This window comes from Pongo pygmaeus, chromosome 17 (assembly GCF_028885625.2).
Source record: "Pongo pygmaeus isolate AG05252 chromosome 17, NHGRI_mPonPyg2-v2.0_pri, whole genome shotgun sequence".
NCBI classification, from domain to species: Eukaryota; Metazoa; Chordata; class Mammalia; order Primates; family Hominidae; genus Pongo; species Pongo pygmaeus.
In genome coordinates this window covers 64092971-64105586 of record NC_072390.2, presented here as the reverse complement: position 1 = coordinate 64105586, position 12616 = coordinate 64092971, and the positions used below count along the sequence as shown (strand labels likewise).

The following is a 12616-nucleotide window of genomic DNA, read 5'->3' as shown; positions in this document are numbered from 1 at the left end:
AGCTACCATAAAAATACAGTATAAAAGATTTTAAAAGGCACATCTGTGTAGGGTACCATGAATGGAACTTGCAGGACTGGAAGTGGCACTGACTGAATCAATGAGTGAGTGGTGAGTAAATGTGAAGGACCAGGACATTATTGTATGCTATCGTAGACTTTATAAACACTGGACACTTAGGCTACACTAAATTTATAAAAATATTTTTCTTTAATAATCAATTACCCTTAGCTTACTTGAACTTTTTTACTTTATAAAGTCACCACAAACACATGAATAGTGTGTTGTGCTACAATGACTACAACATCTAGGTGATAGGAATTTTGTTGTTATCATCTGGGACCTTCTTTGTATATGCTGTCTGGCATTGACCAAAACATTGTTATGTGGCAAATGACTGTATGTATTACATTTTCTTTATCCATTTGTCTGTCAACGGACTCTCTGGCTGTGTCTGTCTTGGCTATTCTGAATAGTGCTGCAGTGAACGTGGGAGTGCAGCTATCTTTATAGGTGCTGATTTCATTTTCCTTATGCCCAGAAGAGGAATTGTGAGATGATACACTAGTTCTATTTTTAATTTCTTTGAGAATCTATATACTGTTTCTCACCTTGGTGGCTCCAATCTACATTTCCACCAACAGTGTGCAAGGGTTCTGTTTCCTGCATCCCCTCCCATACTTGTTATCTCTTGTCTTTTTCATAATGACTATCCACACTGGTGTGATGGTTTTGATTTGCATTTCCCTGATAATTAGTGATTTTGAGCACATTTTCATATACTTGTTGACCATATTTATGTCTGTTTTGGAGAAATGTCTATTCAGGTCCTTTGCCCATTTTTTAATGGGATTGTTTTTCTGTTATTGAGTTGTGTGAGTTCTTTAGATATTTTAGATACTACCCCTTTATCAGATATATGGTTTGCAAATATTTTATATCAATTCAGAGGCTGCTTTTTCATTTCGTTGATTATTTCCTTTGTTGTGTAGAAGCTTTTTAGTTTAATATAGCCCCATTAATTTATTTTTGCTTTTGTAGCCTGACCTTTTGATGTGAACATAGAAATTTATTGGTTCTTGTTTTCAGTAAAATACTATGAGAAGTAATATTTTCACTGATTTCCTCAACTTTTTAAATATGACTTTTCTTTTAATAAGGAATTAAATACGATTTTTAAAAACATCTTAAAATTGAAGTATAACATGCATATAAAACACACAAATTTTAAAGGAAAACTAATGAAAATTACATTCTATATTTGTGTCATTACCACCCAGATAATTATTTGCTTCAGCAGCAGCAATAACAAAACAATCAGAACAAGAAGAAGTAACTATAACCACACAAAAAACTTTGAAGCAAACATGACAAAATGTTAGTTTTTGGCATAATTCATATGTGGGTATACGTTTTATTGTGCTATTTTCTATACTTTTCTGTATCCTCATTCTATAATTAAAACACTTTCAAGTTAGCAGAGAATTTTGCATTAAAATTAAACTTCGCTGACTGCCAAAACAGGGTTGGTAAGATAGGGAAAGTTCAGTTCACATTGAAGTTCAGTTCCATTGGATTTCAGGATATTTTAGATGACATTTCAAATTCAAATATTGAAACACTTGTTCTTTTTCTCTAGAATCTGACTTTCTTGTTGATCTCGATTTATTTTGGTCCCTTCCCTTTCCATATGTAATAGTAGAAAAGAGTAAATTCAAATGTTTTACCAAGTTTCTCTACATGGAATCATTAGTGTGAACCTAATTGCCTATGATATATATATTGTTATCTCATTTTGATTTGAATTTGCATTTCTTAATACCCAATGATACGGAGAATTTATTTTTAATGTGCTCTTTGTGTGCATATATATCTTTTTGCCATTTTTTAAATTATCTTTTTTATTTTGAAATAATTGTAGATTCACATGCAGTTTTAAGAAAAATAGGAGAGACCTCATATACCCTTAATACAGTTTTCCCCAATGGCAACTATAGTTGTAAAACTGTAGTTCAGTATCACAGTCAAGATATTTGATACTTTCGTTTGTTTGTTTGTTTGTTTGTTTGAGACACAGTCTCGCTTTGTCTCCCAGGCCAGAGTGCAGTGGTGGGATCTCAGCTCACTGCAACCTCCGCCTCCTGGGTTCAAGTGATTCTCATGCCTCAGCCTCCCGAGTAGCTGGGACTACAGGCACACGCCACCATGCCTGGCTAAGTTTTGTATTTTTTATTAGAGACAGGTATGTTTCACCATGTTGGCCAGGCTGGTCTTGAACTCCTGACCTCAAGAGATCCAGCCACCTCGGCCTCCCAAAGTGCTGAGATTACAGGTGTGAGCCACCACGCCCAGCCTGACATTGATACTTTTTAAGGTATAGAACATTTCTATCACCACAGAATTATATCCCTCATCTTGCTCTTGAATAGCCATACCCCCTTTTAAAAACTTGGCTTATCTTATTATTGAGATGTAAGAATTTTTTATTCTTGATCTTTTGCTTTTTTATATTCTAGTTTGTTAATGTGAATTATACTGGTTATTGAGAATTATACTGATTATTTATTGAATAATAAATCAACTTTGCATCCTGTGCATGTAAAGTGCACTTGGACATGATATGTTTTTAAATGTATTTTCATATACAGTCTGGTTAAGTTTTGAACTTTGTGTTTTCTGAGGAATTTGTACATTTCTTTTAAGGTAATGAATCTATTACAATAAAATTGTTCATAATATAGTCTTATTACCTCTTCCTTTTTTTAAAAAAAGCTACCTTTTAATGTCTGTACTAGCCACAGAGAGATTACCCTTCATTCTTCATGCTGATAATGTGTCTATTCTCTTCTTTATGTTTCTAACTTTTTTAAAAAGTTAAAACTTTAAAGAACTAACTTTTGATTCTATTGATTGTTTTTCCTCCATTTTTTGTTTTCTATTTTAATTATTTGTGCTCTTTATTATTTCTTTTCTCCTGCTTACTTGAGCCTCAATTTGCTTTTTTTTTTTTTTCCCAACGTTTCTTAAGGTAGAAGCCTAGACCTTTGATTTTACATCCTTCTGCTTTTCCACTGTAAGCAAAATATATGAAAATGTTTTCAGACTTTGGACAATAGGCAGCACAGGAGAGTAATGCTAGAAAGAAAAAAATATATTTAACAGTAATTATTTTTAAGAATTTGAAAATACATTAAAGTCAAACTTTATCACTACCACCTAAGATGTGAATACTTTGATTTAAGACAAATGATTCTACTGTTTTAGTGTAAATGATCATACTCATTCATTAACTAGAAATTAGAATTATTAACATTAGGTGAACATCATTTTCAGAAAATTTTCTTTTTTTTATTTAAGTTGAGACAGGGTCTCACTCTTGCCACCCATGCTGGAGTGCAGTGGCACAATCGCTGCTCACTGTAGCCTTGACTTCCTGGGCTCAGATGATCCTCCTACCTCAGCCTCCTGAGTAGCTGGGACTGCAGGTGCATGCCACCATGCCCAGCTAATTTTTGTTTCTGTGGAGATGGGTTTCGCCATGTTGCCCAGGCTGGTCTCAAACTCCTGGGCTCAAATGATTAACTCAGCCTCCCAAAGTTCTGTGATTACAGGCGAGAGCCACCATACCAGACCTTCATTATGCAATATATTTTGTAATATTATTATATGGTGAAGAAAAGAGATTTTGGAAAGCTAAGATGTTAGAATCATTGTTTAGTTATTTTAAATCCATGTTGCAGCTGTAGAGAGAACCAGTGTACTTCTTAATGAGAAACATGAGAGCATTATTAATTCCACACTTCTTTTCATCTTTCTTCCGATTTTTTGTTAATTATTTAATTTTGTAAAAAATTTTTTGAGACAGAGTCTCACTCTGTTTTATGCAATTCTTGTGCCTCAGCCTCCCAAGTAGCTGGGATTTACAGGCAAGTGCCACCACACCTGGCTAATTATTTTTTTTTAGATTATTCAAAACTTATAACATTTCCATTCTGTTTTGTAACTCAAATTGCCAAAATTGCCTAATACTGGTTTTATTGGATGTGTTGTCTACCATCAGCCCTTTTACCATAGTTTAGTTTCTGTATTCCTGAGTTCTTTATTTTTATTCATCTTCTTCTATGTATCCGGCTTTTATTTTCAGTATTTTCTTCACAGAATATTTCTGTGGCATATTTTATTCACCTTCTCATGTTTGAAAATGTCTGAAGGTTCTCATTTTCTCTCCCACACCTCCTTCCACTATTTAGTCGGAAGAAGAAACAAATAAATAAACCTACCAAACTTGTTTCTCTCTCTAGATTTGGGGATTTTCATCAGAATTTTCAGGATTTTGTCAATTTTTCCAAGGGACTGCTGCCAGGTAAGGCAGGATTCAGTCAGGCATGTACTTCTTGAGCCTGCTCTTGGGTTTTCTCCTTTATCATGCATCATGGACGCCAGTACACCTATGACTGTGGACTTGGGCTCATAGAAGCATTTTTTTTTACCACGTGTTACCATGGGACAGCCTGCGATTTATAGCACATATATTGTTTAGTGAGATTGTTTAAAGGACTGTATATACTTTGTCCACTCCCACATAGGTGTGAGATTAGTATATTTGGTATTACTAATTCGGTAAGCATTTAATGAGCATGAACCACCTCTCATACCTGTGGTAACGGTGAAATGAATTTTAAGACACAGTCACTTTTGTAGTATAGCTCCTAGTTTTAACTTGCCAGATAAGTCATGTGCTTTTATTCTGTTCTCCAGATTATAGAGGTGTGGTAGACTTTGAGGATATTAAGTTTGGGCTCTAGTCTATTTGTTCAGTGTACTACTCTTCTAAGGCAAAACTTTAAAATTATGATTTCACAATTTCTACCTATTACCATGCCTAGAGATGTGATACATTTATGCCTTTTGATATTTCTTTCTCTTTCCTAGCCCTCTTCTTGTCAGATGTAGATGTGCTTATACATAACACAAAGTATTCGATAGAAAAATGGGCAAAATAATAGAAAAACAGACTAGAGACCCTGAACAGTAATCATTGTTTAACCCAATGCTTCATCAGGATCATGCCAATTAAAGCAACTGAAATATTCTGTGCCTATCAGAGTAGCAAAAATGACAAAATCTGATATATCAAGGGTTGGTGATGTTTTTATTACTATGGGGTTGATGAAAGAAAAAAGAATTGGTGAGGATATAGAGAAAAGGGACTCTAATATGCTGGTAGTGGGAGTATAAATTGGTAGAACCACTTTAGAGAGGAATTTGTCCTCTCAAATTCCTCAAATTGTATACAGAAATAAACACTCCACCTCTCAGAAGTTCCATTTCAGGGTTTATGTTTTAGGAAGAACTTCTTCAAATATGTTCTCATGAGAACATATTTGAAAGAATTTTCACTGTAGCATTGTTAGTTGTATTCAGAAATTGAATACAGCTCCATTAATGGGAGAGCAGATTATGTAAATGAAATATTGTAAAGCAGCTAGAATGAATGCATAGAGCTATGTGTATTGATAATAAAACTCAAAAAAAAAAAAAAAAAAGCCCATCCAATTTCAGGATAGTGGCTGCCTCTGGGGAGGCAGGTTATCAGTGTAGAACAATGAGGAGGCTTCAGGTACTTTAGAAGCAAGAATACTAACATTTGATAAATCTAGGTGATGGATACAGTGGTGGTCTCTATACAAGGCTAATCAATCAAACTTTCTATCCTCATAGAAGTCTTCTATGACTTCACTGTAAGTATGCTCACACCTGAAAAGTAGCTAGTATGGCTGAGGAATCTGTTTTACTTTTATTAAATTTTAATTTAAATATCCACTTGTGGCTAGTGTCACTATGTTGGACACTGCTGCCCTATGCTTTTTAGTGTGTTAACACAGTTAATAGTAACTATACTTTTTTTTTTCTTTTTTGAGACAGAATGTCACTCTGTTGCCCACGCTGGAGTGCAGTGGTGTGATCTCGGCTCAGTGCAACCTCCACCTCCCAGGTTCAAGCAATTCTCTGCCTCAGCCTCCCCAGTAGCTGGGATTACAAGCGCTTGCTACCAAGCCCAGTTAATTTTTTTATTTTTAGTAGAGACAGGGTTTCACCATCTTGGCCAGGCTGGTCTTGAACTCCTGACCTCGTGATCCACCCACCTCAGCCTCCTGAAGTGCTGGGATTACAGGCGTGAGCCACCACACCCAGCCTATACATTTATTTTTAAAAGAAGATATTCAAGCCGGGCGTGGTGGCTCACGCCTGTAATCCCAGCACTTTAGGGGGCTGAGGTGGGCGGATCACGTGAGGTCAGGAGGTCGAGACTAGCCTGGCCAACATGGGGAAACCCCATCTCTACTAAAAATACAAAAATTAGCTGAGTGTGGTGGTGGGTGCCTGTAATCCCAGCTACTCAGGAGGCCGAGGCAGGAGAATTGCTTGAACCCAGGAGGCAGAGGTTGCAGTGAGCCAAGATCGTGCCATTGCACTCCAGCCTAGATGATAAGAGTGAGGCTCCAACTCAAAAAAAAAAAAAGAAGATATTCAATGATTCAATGATTTGGCAATTCTGCTTCCTAGTAAATTCTCGCTGATGTACTTACGAAGTCATGTGCAGGTATTTTTGCTTTCAAAATCTGTGTGATTCCTGAACTTAGGTAAAAGTCCGGATAGTAAGAATATGGAGAGTAAGGAATTCTTTCTTTTTTTCTGAGTTTCATATAGTGAGATTTAGGATAGTGATCTGAATTGTAACATTGTTTTAAATAGGAAAACAACTGTAAATAGCCTAAATTTCCATTAATAGAGGAATGGATTTTTTTAAAATGTAGCCTGCTAATATAGTACTCTAGAGTGGTTACAAGGAATGAAGTAGACTTGGATATAGAGGTGACATTTAAATCACTTAACTGGTATGGATGGCACCAACACCAGCCAGTAAGAATGGATGTGGACCATAGTCCTTTGTTCTCTGCTGTATATTACCTGGGGAAGTGGCTTGCAACAAAAGCTATTTACTAACTAGTATTGAGTATTCCATTTTAAAAAAAAGAACTAGTTACTGTCAGACAGGCATACCTGGTGAATATTCTTCTTATATGTATCAATATAGGAGGGTTTCAGAAACATACTGAGTGAAAAAAGTAAGATGCAAACAAACCAGATGTGTGTTAGTTTCTTAGAGCTACTGTAACTGACCACCACAGTTACTGAGTACTGCTGATATAAATGAAAGATACTTAGTGTCTTCCAGAGTTGTCTGAGTACCACAGCTAGGTGACTCCTAACAATAGAAGTTTATTGTCTTCTGTAGCCTGAAAGTCCAAAGTCAAGGTGTCAGCGGGGCCATGCTCTCTCTGAAGGCTCTAGGGGAAGACCCTTTCTTGTGTCATCCTAGCTTCTGGTGGTTGCAGGCAATTCTTGGTGTCCTTTGGCTTGCCATCTACATCACTCCAGTCTCTCCTACTGTGATCACATCCTTCTCTCAGGAGGTGTCTGTCTCTGTGTCTCTCTTCCTCATCTTACAGTCACCAGCAGTCATACTGACCTAGAGTCCACATTAATCTAATGCGGTCTCATCTTGATTATATTTTCAAAGACCCTCTATCCATGTAAGGTCACATTCACAAGTTTTGAATAACATAGATTTGGGGGGAAACCATTCATTCTAATACATGATGTATGGTACTATTCATGTGTACTAGAAGACACACAAAAGAATGCTGGTTTTTGGTGTTTTACATATATATGTATGTACATATATGTATATATGCAGATAAAGTAATTGAAATGGTCTAGAGGATACATACTAAACTCAAGATAGTGTTTGTTCCTCCATGGGGGAATAAAATGAGATTTATATATTAAAAAATATTAACAGTTGGTAATGTGAATTGTGGGCATATAGATGTTAATTATTTTTTGTACTTTCCCAAACATATTTAATTTTTTTAAAAGAGTTGATATTATATAATGTTACTGTATAATACTCTATCATATATAACTTATGGAATTTATTTTTGAAAGAGTCTTGCTCTGTCATCCAGGCTGGAGTGCAGTCACTGCAACCTCTCCCTCCCTAGTTCAAGTGATTCTCCTGCCTCAGCCTCCCAAGTAGCTGGGATTACAGGCACACACCACCTTGCCTGGCTAATTTTTAATAGAGACAGGGTTTCACCATGTTGGCCAGGCTGGTCTCAAACTCCTGACCTCAGGTGATCCATCCACCTTGGCCTCCCAAAGTGCTGGGATTACAGGCATGAGCCACCGTGCCCAGCCAAACTTTTATATTTTTTACTTTTCAATTCTAAATAATATTTAACCACCATGTAGTGAGTATTTGTTATATGCTAGCCTCTGAGTGGAGAATGCAGTCAGGGTGGGCTTATTTGTAATGGGGGATGCTGGGTGATGTGGGGCCAGAGAGTTAAATGAGTGAAAATATGTGGAGGGAAGGCACCTGTATATACTTGTACTTTCAAACATATTGATGTGAAATTGAGTGTGGTATTCCTTTGTGTTTTTATTCTTTTTATCTGTTCCTATACTCCCTTCTCATTCCTAATATTGTTTGGAATTTTTTTGTTGTTAGACTTGCTAGAGAATGATCTATTTTAATCCTCTTTTAGAAAAACTAAGGTACAACCATATTATTTAGATTTAATTCTGTTTTCCTGTTTCATGGATGACTGTTGTGTTTGTTGTTGTTTGTATTCCATATTCTCCTTCTCTTGAATTCTCCTGGATTTGTCCTGCTGTTACTGTGGTGAGGAGGGGCAGCTAAATACTTACATGTGTTGTTGTGGTGTTTTGTTTTTTTTTTTCTCCCGGAAATGGTACATGGGTGGTTCATGCTGAGTTTATTTTGCAACATACTTACTTGGTAGTTTCTCAAGATGTAGAATTCTAGAATCATAATGTCTTCCCTCAAAAATCTTGAGACATTGTTCTGCTGTCCTTCAGATGTGTAGTGTTCAAGATGGGAACTCTAACATTAGTCTGCTTCTCTTTCCGTTGGTGATAACATGTTCTTCTGTCTGGAAGCCAATGGAACTTTCTCATATACTGCAAATTCATTAATCTTGCGAGAATGTTTTGATGGTTTTTCATGATTTTTTCTTGGAATGTTGAATGTTTTTCTTTTCCTCTCAAAGAAATTTTCTTGTATTACTAATTGTTCTGTTTTTCTTCTAGTTTATTTCTTCTGGAATTTTTAAGTGGCTATGACGTCTGCACTTTTCTCTTATAGTTTCTGTGGAGAACTTCTCAGTTTGGTCCTTTGCATCACAGATTTAATTCTCCATAGTGCTCACTCTGCTACGCCCGGGCTGGAGTGCAGTGGTGACATCTCGGTTCACTACAACTTCCGCCTCCTGGGTTCAAGCGATTCTCATGCCTCCACCTCCAGAGTAGCTGGGACTATAGGCATACACTACTACACCCGGCTAATTTTTTGTATTCTTAGAGAGTCATCATTGGGCCAGGCTGGTCTCAAACTCCTGGCCTTGGCCTCCCAAAGTGCTGGGATTACAGACATCAGCCACTGTGCCCAGCTGCCATGATACTTTTATAATCTTAAGCAACTTAGCTTTTGTTCTGTGATTTTCCCTTTTCATAGCAGTCTCTTCTTATTTTATGGATGCAATATTCTGTCAAATCTCACTAGATATACTAATCAGAATTTTTTTTTAAAAATCCAGCTTCCTAAATCCTCTCTCTTTAATTAGAGGTCTGTTTGCTCTGCCTGTTCAGTTTCACAGTTTATTATGTATTTATTTACTTTATAAAGTTTTTATTATGAACACTGTGAAACTTAAATATAATTGGAGAAAATAGTAGCATGGATCTTCATGTAGTCGTTATTAACACTCTGCTGTTCTTATTTCATCTACCCACTTTACGCTCAGCACCTTTTACATTTTGATTTCTATTTTTTAAAACAAATCTTCAATATAATTTCATGTATAAACATTTTAGTATGTTCTTTCAGTATCATACCATTAGTACATTCAATAAAATCAACAATAATGTTTAAATTCTTCCTAACAATTTATTATTTCCAATTATCTTTAAAATATCTTCTAGAGTTGATTTGTTTGAATCAGATTTCAATGTCTACTGCATTTAGTTCTTAAGACTCACAAATCTATAGCACTCTCTCCCTATCCCAGCTTATTTTACCCCTTATTTGTTGAAGAAACTGGGTTATCTGTTTAGTAGGATTCCCCGCATTTGTCTTTAGCTGATTATGTATCATCATGGTATTTAACATGTTCTGTCCTCTGTATTTCATGTGCACTGGTAATTAGAAAAGAGTCTTGATTAGGTTCAGCATATCACTCTCTTAGGTTGAATGTCTTTACTTGGTGGTTTTGTTGTTCATCTGTAGTTATAAACACAAGTCTAACTAACTTGTTTTGCAAGGTGGTGGGTTCCCCCCTCTGCATTTGTGAGTGGTGGGGAGTCTGCTGTACTCTGTGGATGTGTGCCTCTTCTTAAGAGAGAGGGCAAGAATCAGCCCAGCAGTCTCTTCCTTTTTCATGCATAGGTAGAGAATAACATGGCACAGTGAATCTCCTTGAGTCACGGAGAAAGGATGCAGAAGTAACCTTAACGAAAGAGAACATTAGGGAGTTCTAGTGCTCAGCTGAGCCTGTTGGTTTGGTTTTTTTGTTTTTTCCCCCATTTTACCTCTTTCTTTGGGGCAGCCCAGATTTGGCTGCTGTGCTGCCCAGTGTTCGCACCTGTCTGCCTGTCTGCCTGCCTATCTCTCTCTCTCTCTCTCTCTCTCTCTGTGTGTGTCTCTGTGTGTGTATGTGTGTGTGTGTGTCTCTCTATGATCCCTAGGTTACAAATCTACAATGGAAATGTCTTAACTTAGAAAACAGTTCTTGCTTACTTAGGCCCGGAGGTGTGCGCCAGAGCTGCCTACTCTCCATAGCCATGGCAGAGCACTGGAGCATCTCTACTTGAAGATCTGGACTCATTTGCATTCTTGGCCTCTCTCTGTGCTGCTTAACTCACCTTCAGAGCAAAGTCATCGTTTATCAAAAATTGTGGACATGGAGTAATTCTTTTGTCTGTAAAGCAATCATTTTTTACTTAAACTTTTCTTCCCCTTTACAGATACTAAAAAATATTACTTGGTATTCAGAACGAGTTTTAACTGAAATCTCCTTGGGGAGTCTCCTGATCCTGGTGGTAATAAGAACCATTCAATACAACATGACTAGGACAAGAGTAAGTATTCCAGCTGCTATTCTATCTTTTTTGCATACAGTACAATTAAGACGATAGTTTAAAGCAATCCCAATTTTTAGGGTGCTAAAATTCTCGTGACATATGGTAGAAAATACAGGTCACTGTATAGTCACTGTATTACATGATCCTAATGTAACATAAGGTCTTAATATTTAATGGATTGTATGATTGGAGATATTTTACATGAAATAGAAAACGAGCAATGCAAAACATTTAGATAAAAGCTATTGTATGTCTTTATTTGGCCAGTAACACTGATTTGCCTTTTTTAATAGCAGCAAATAACAAAGTACAAGAGGATATGAGCACAAGAAAATATGAATTAAAATGAAAAAGAAAAGTAGAAGAGAGAGTATTTTAAAGAGTAAAAGACAAATTTCTGCTGGATTCTCTTCACAGTACCTGGGAGCAAATTTCACTTCTGGTTAATAGAAATATATTGTTAAAGAGAAGCAGTGTACAGAATTCATAGCTAAGAGAAATGGCATTTTTTTTTTTTGAGCTATGATTGTGCCACTGCACTTCAGCCTAGGCTGCACAGGAGTGCAGTGGCACAATCATAGCTCACTGTAACCTCCAGTCCCCGGGCTTAAGTGATCCTCTTGCCTCAGCCTCCTGAGGAGCTAGGACCACAGGCATGTGCCACCACACCTGACTAATTTTTTTTTTTTTTTTTTAAATAGCCAAAGTCTCGCTATGTTGCCCAGGCTGGTCTTGAATTGGTTTTGAACTCCTGTCCTGAAGTGATACTCCCACTTTGGCCTCTCAAAGTGTTGGAATTACAGGCATGAGCCCCTACTACTCCCAGCCCGTTTTCAGTTATTTTCCTCTGTGGGGCTATTGCAGATACACATTCATGTTTTTTATCTGAAACCCTAGGAGCCAGCTATGTTTTAGAAAGCAGAAGTTTTTGGATTTTAGAAAGATAATTATAGTTTATATACTCTACTATGTGTAACCATTAGGGCCTTAAGTAGCATGCTTTAATTAAACATTATATTTCTGTAGCAAAATATTTCAGTATTCACCATGGAGGGAATAATGAAGACCGTCAGGAACATCATCATTTTTTGTGTTGTGGAAAAAACTTCGAATTTTCAGTGCTTTATGGATTTAGGAATTAGAAAAAAGAGATAGTGGATCTGAACTTTCTAAAATCCGTGACAACTGAGTTTACATTTGCTTCTATTAATAGTTAACCTTGGTTAAAATATAGAGAAGACTTGATTGTATGTTTTACACTTGCTGTTTCCTCACAGGACAAGTACCTTCACACAAATTGTTTGGCAGCTTTAGCAAATATGTCGGCACAGTTTCGTTCTCTCCATCAGTATGCTGCCCAGAGGATCATCAGGTAAATATGAACTTT

The 12616-nt window shown here is 36.7% G+C and overlaps 1 protein-coding gene across 6 annotated transcripts in view; it reads left to right on the top strand.

Annotated features, from left to right (window-relative positions):
- DYM (dymeclin) overlaps nt 1-12616 on the top strand; it is a 417244-nt gene that overhangs the window by 195144 nt on the left and 209484 nt on the right. For all 6 annotated transcript variants that reach the window (XM_054460676.2, XM_063653666.1, XM_054460679.2 and 3 more), the window contains exons 12-13: nt 11113-11226; nt 12507-12601. In XM_054460676.2, coding sequence (XP_054316651.1) covers nt 11113-11226; nt 12507-12601 — 209 coding nt within the window. The remainder of the gene's footprint in view (nt 1-11112; nt 11227-12506; nt 12602-12616) is intronic.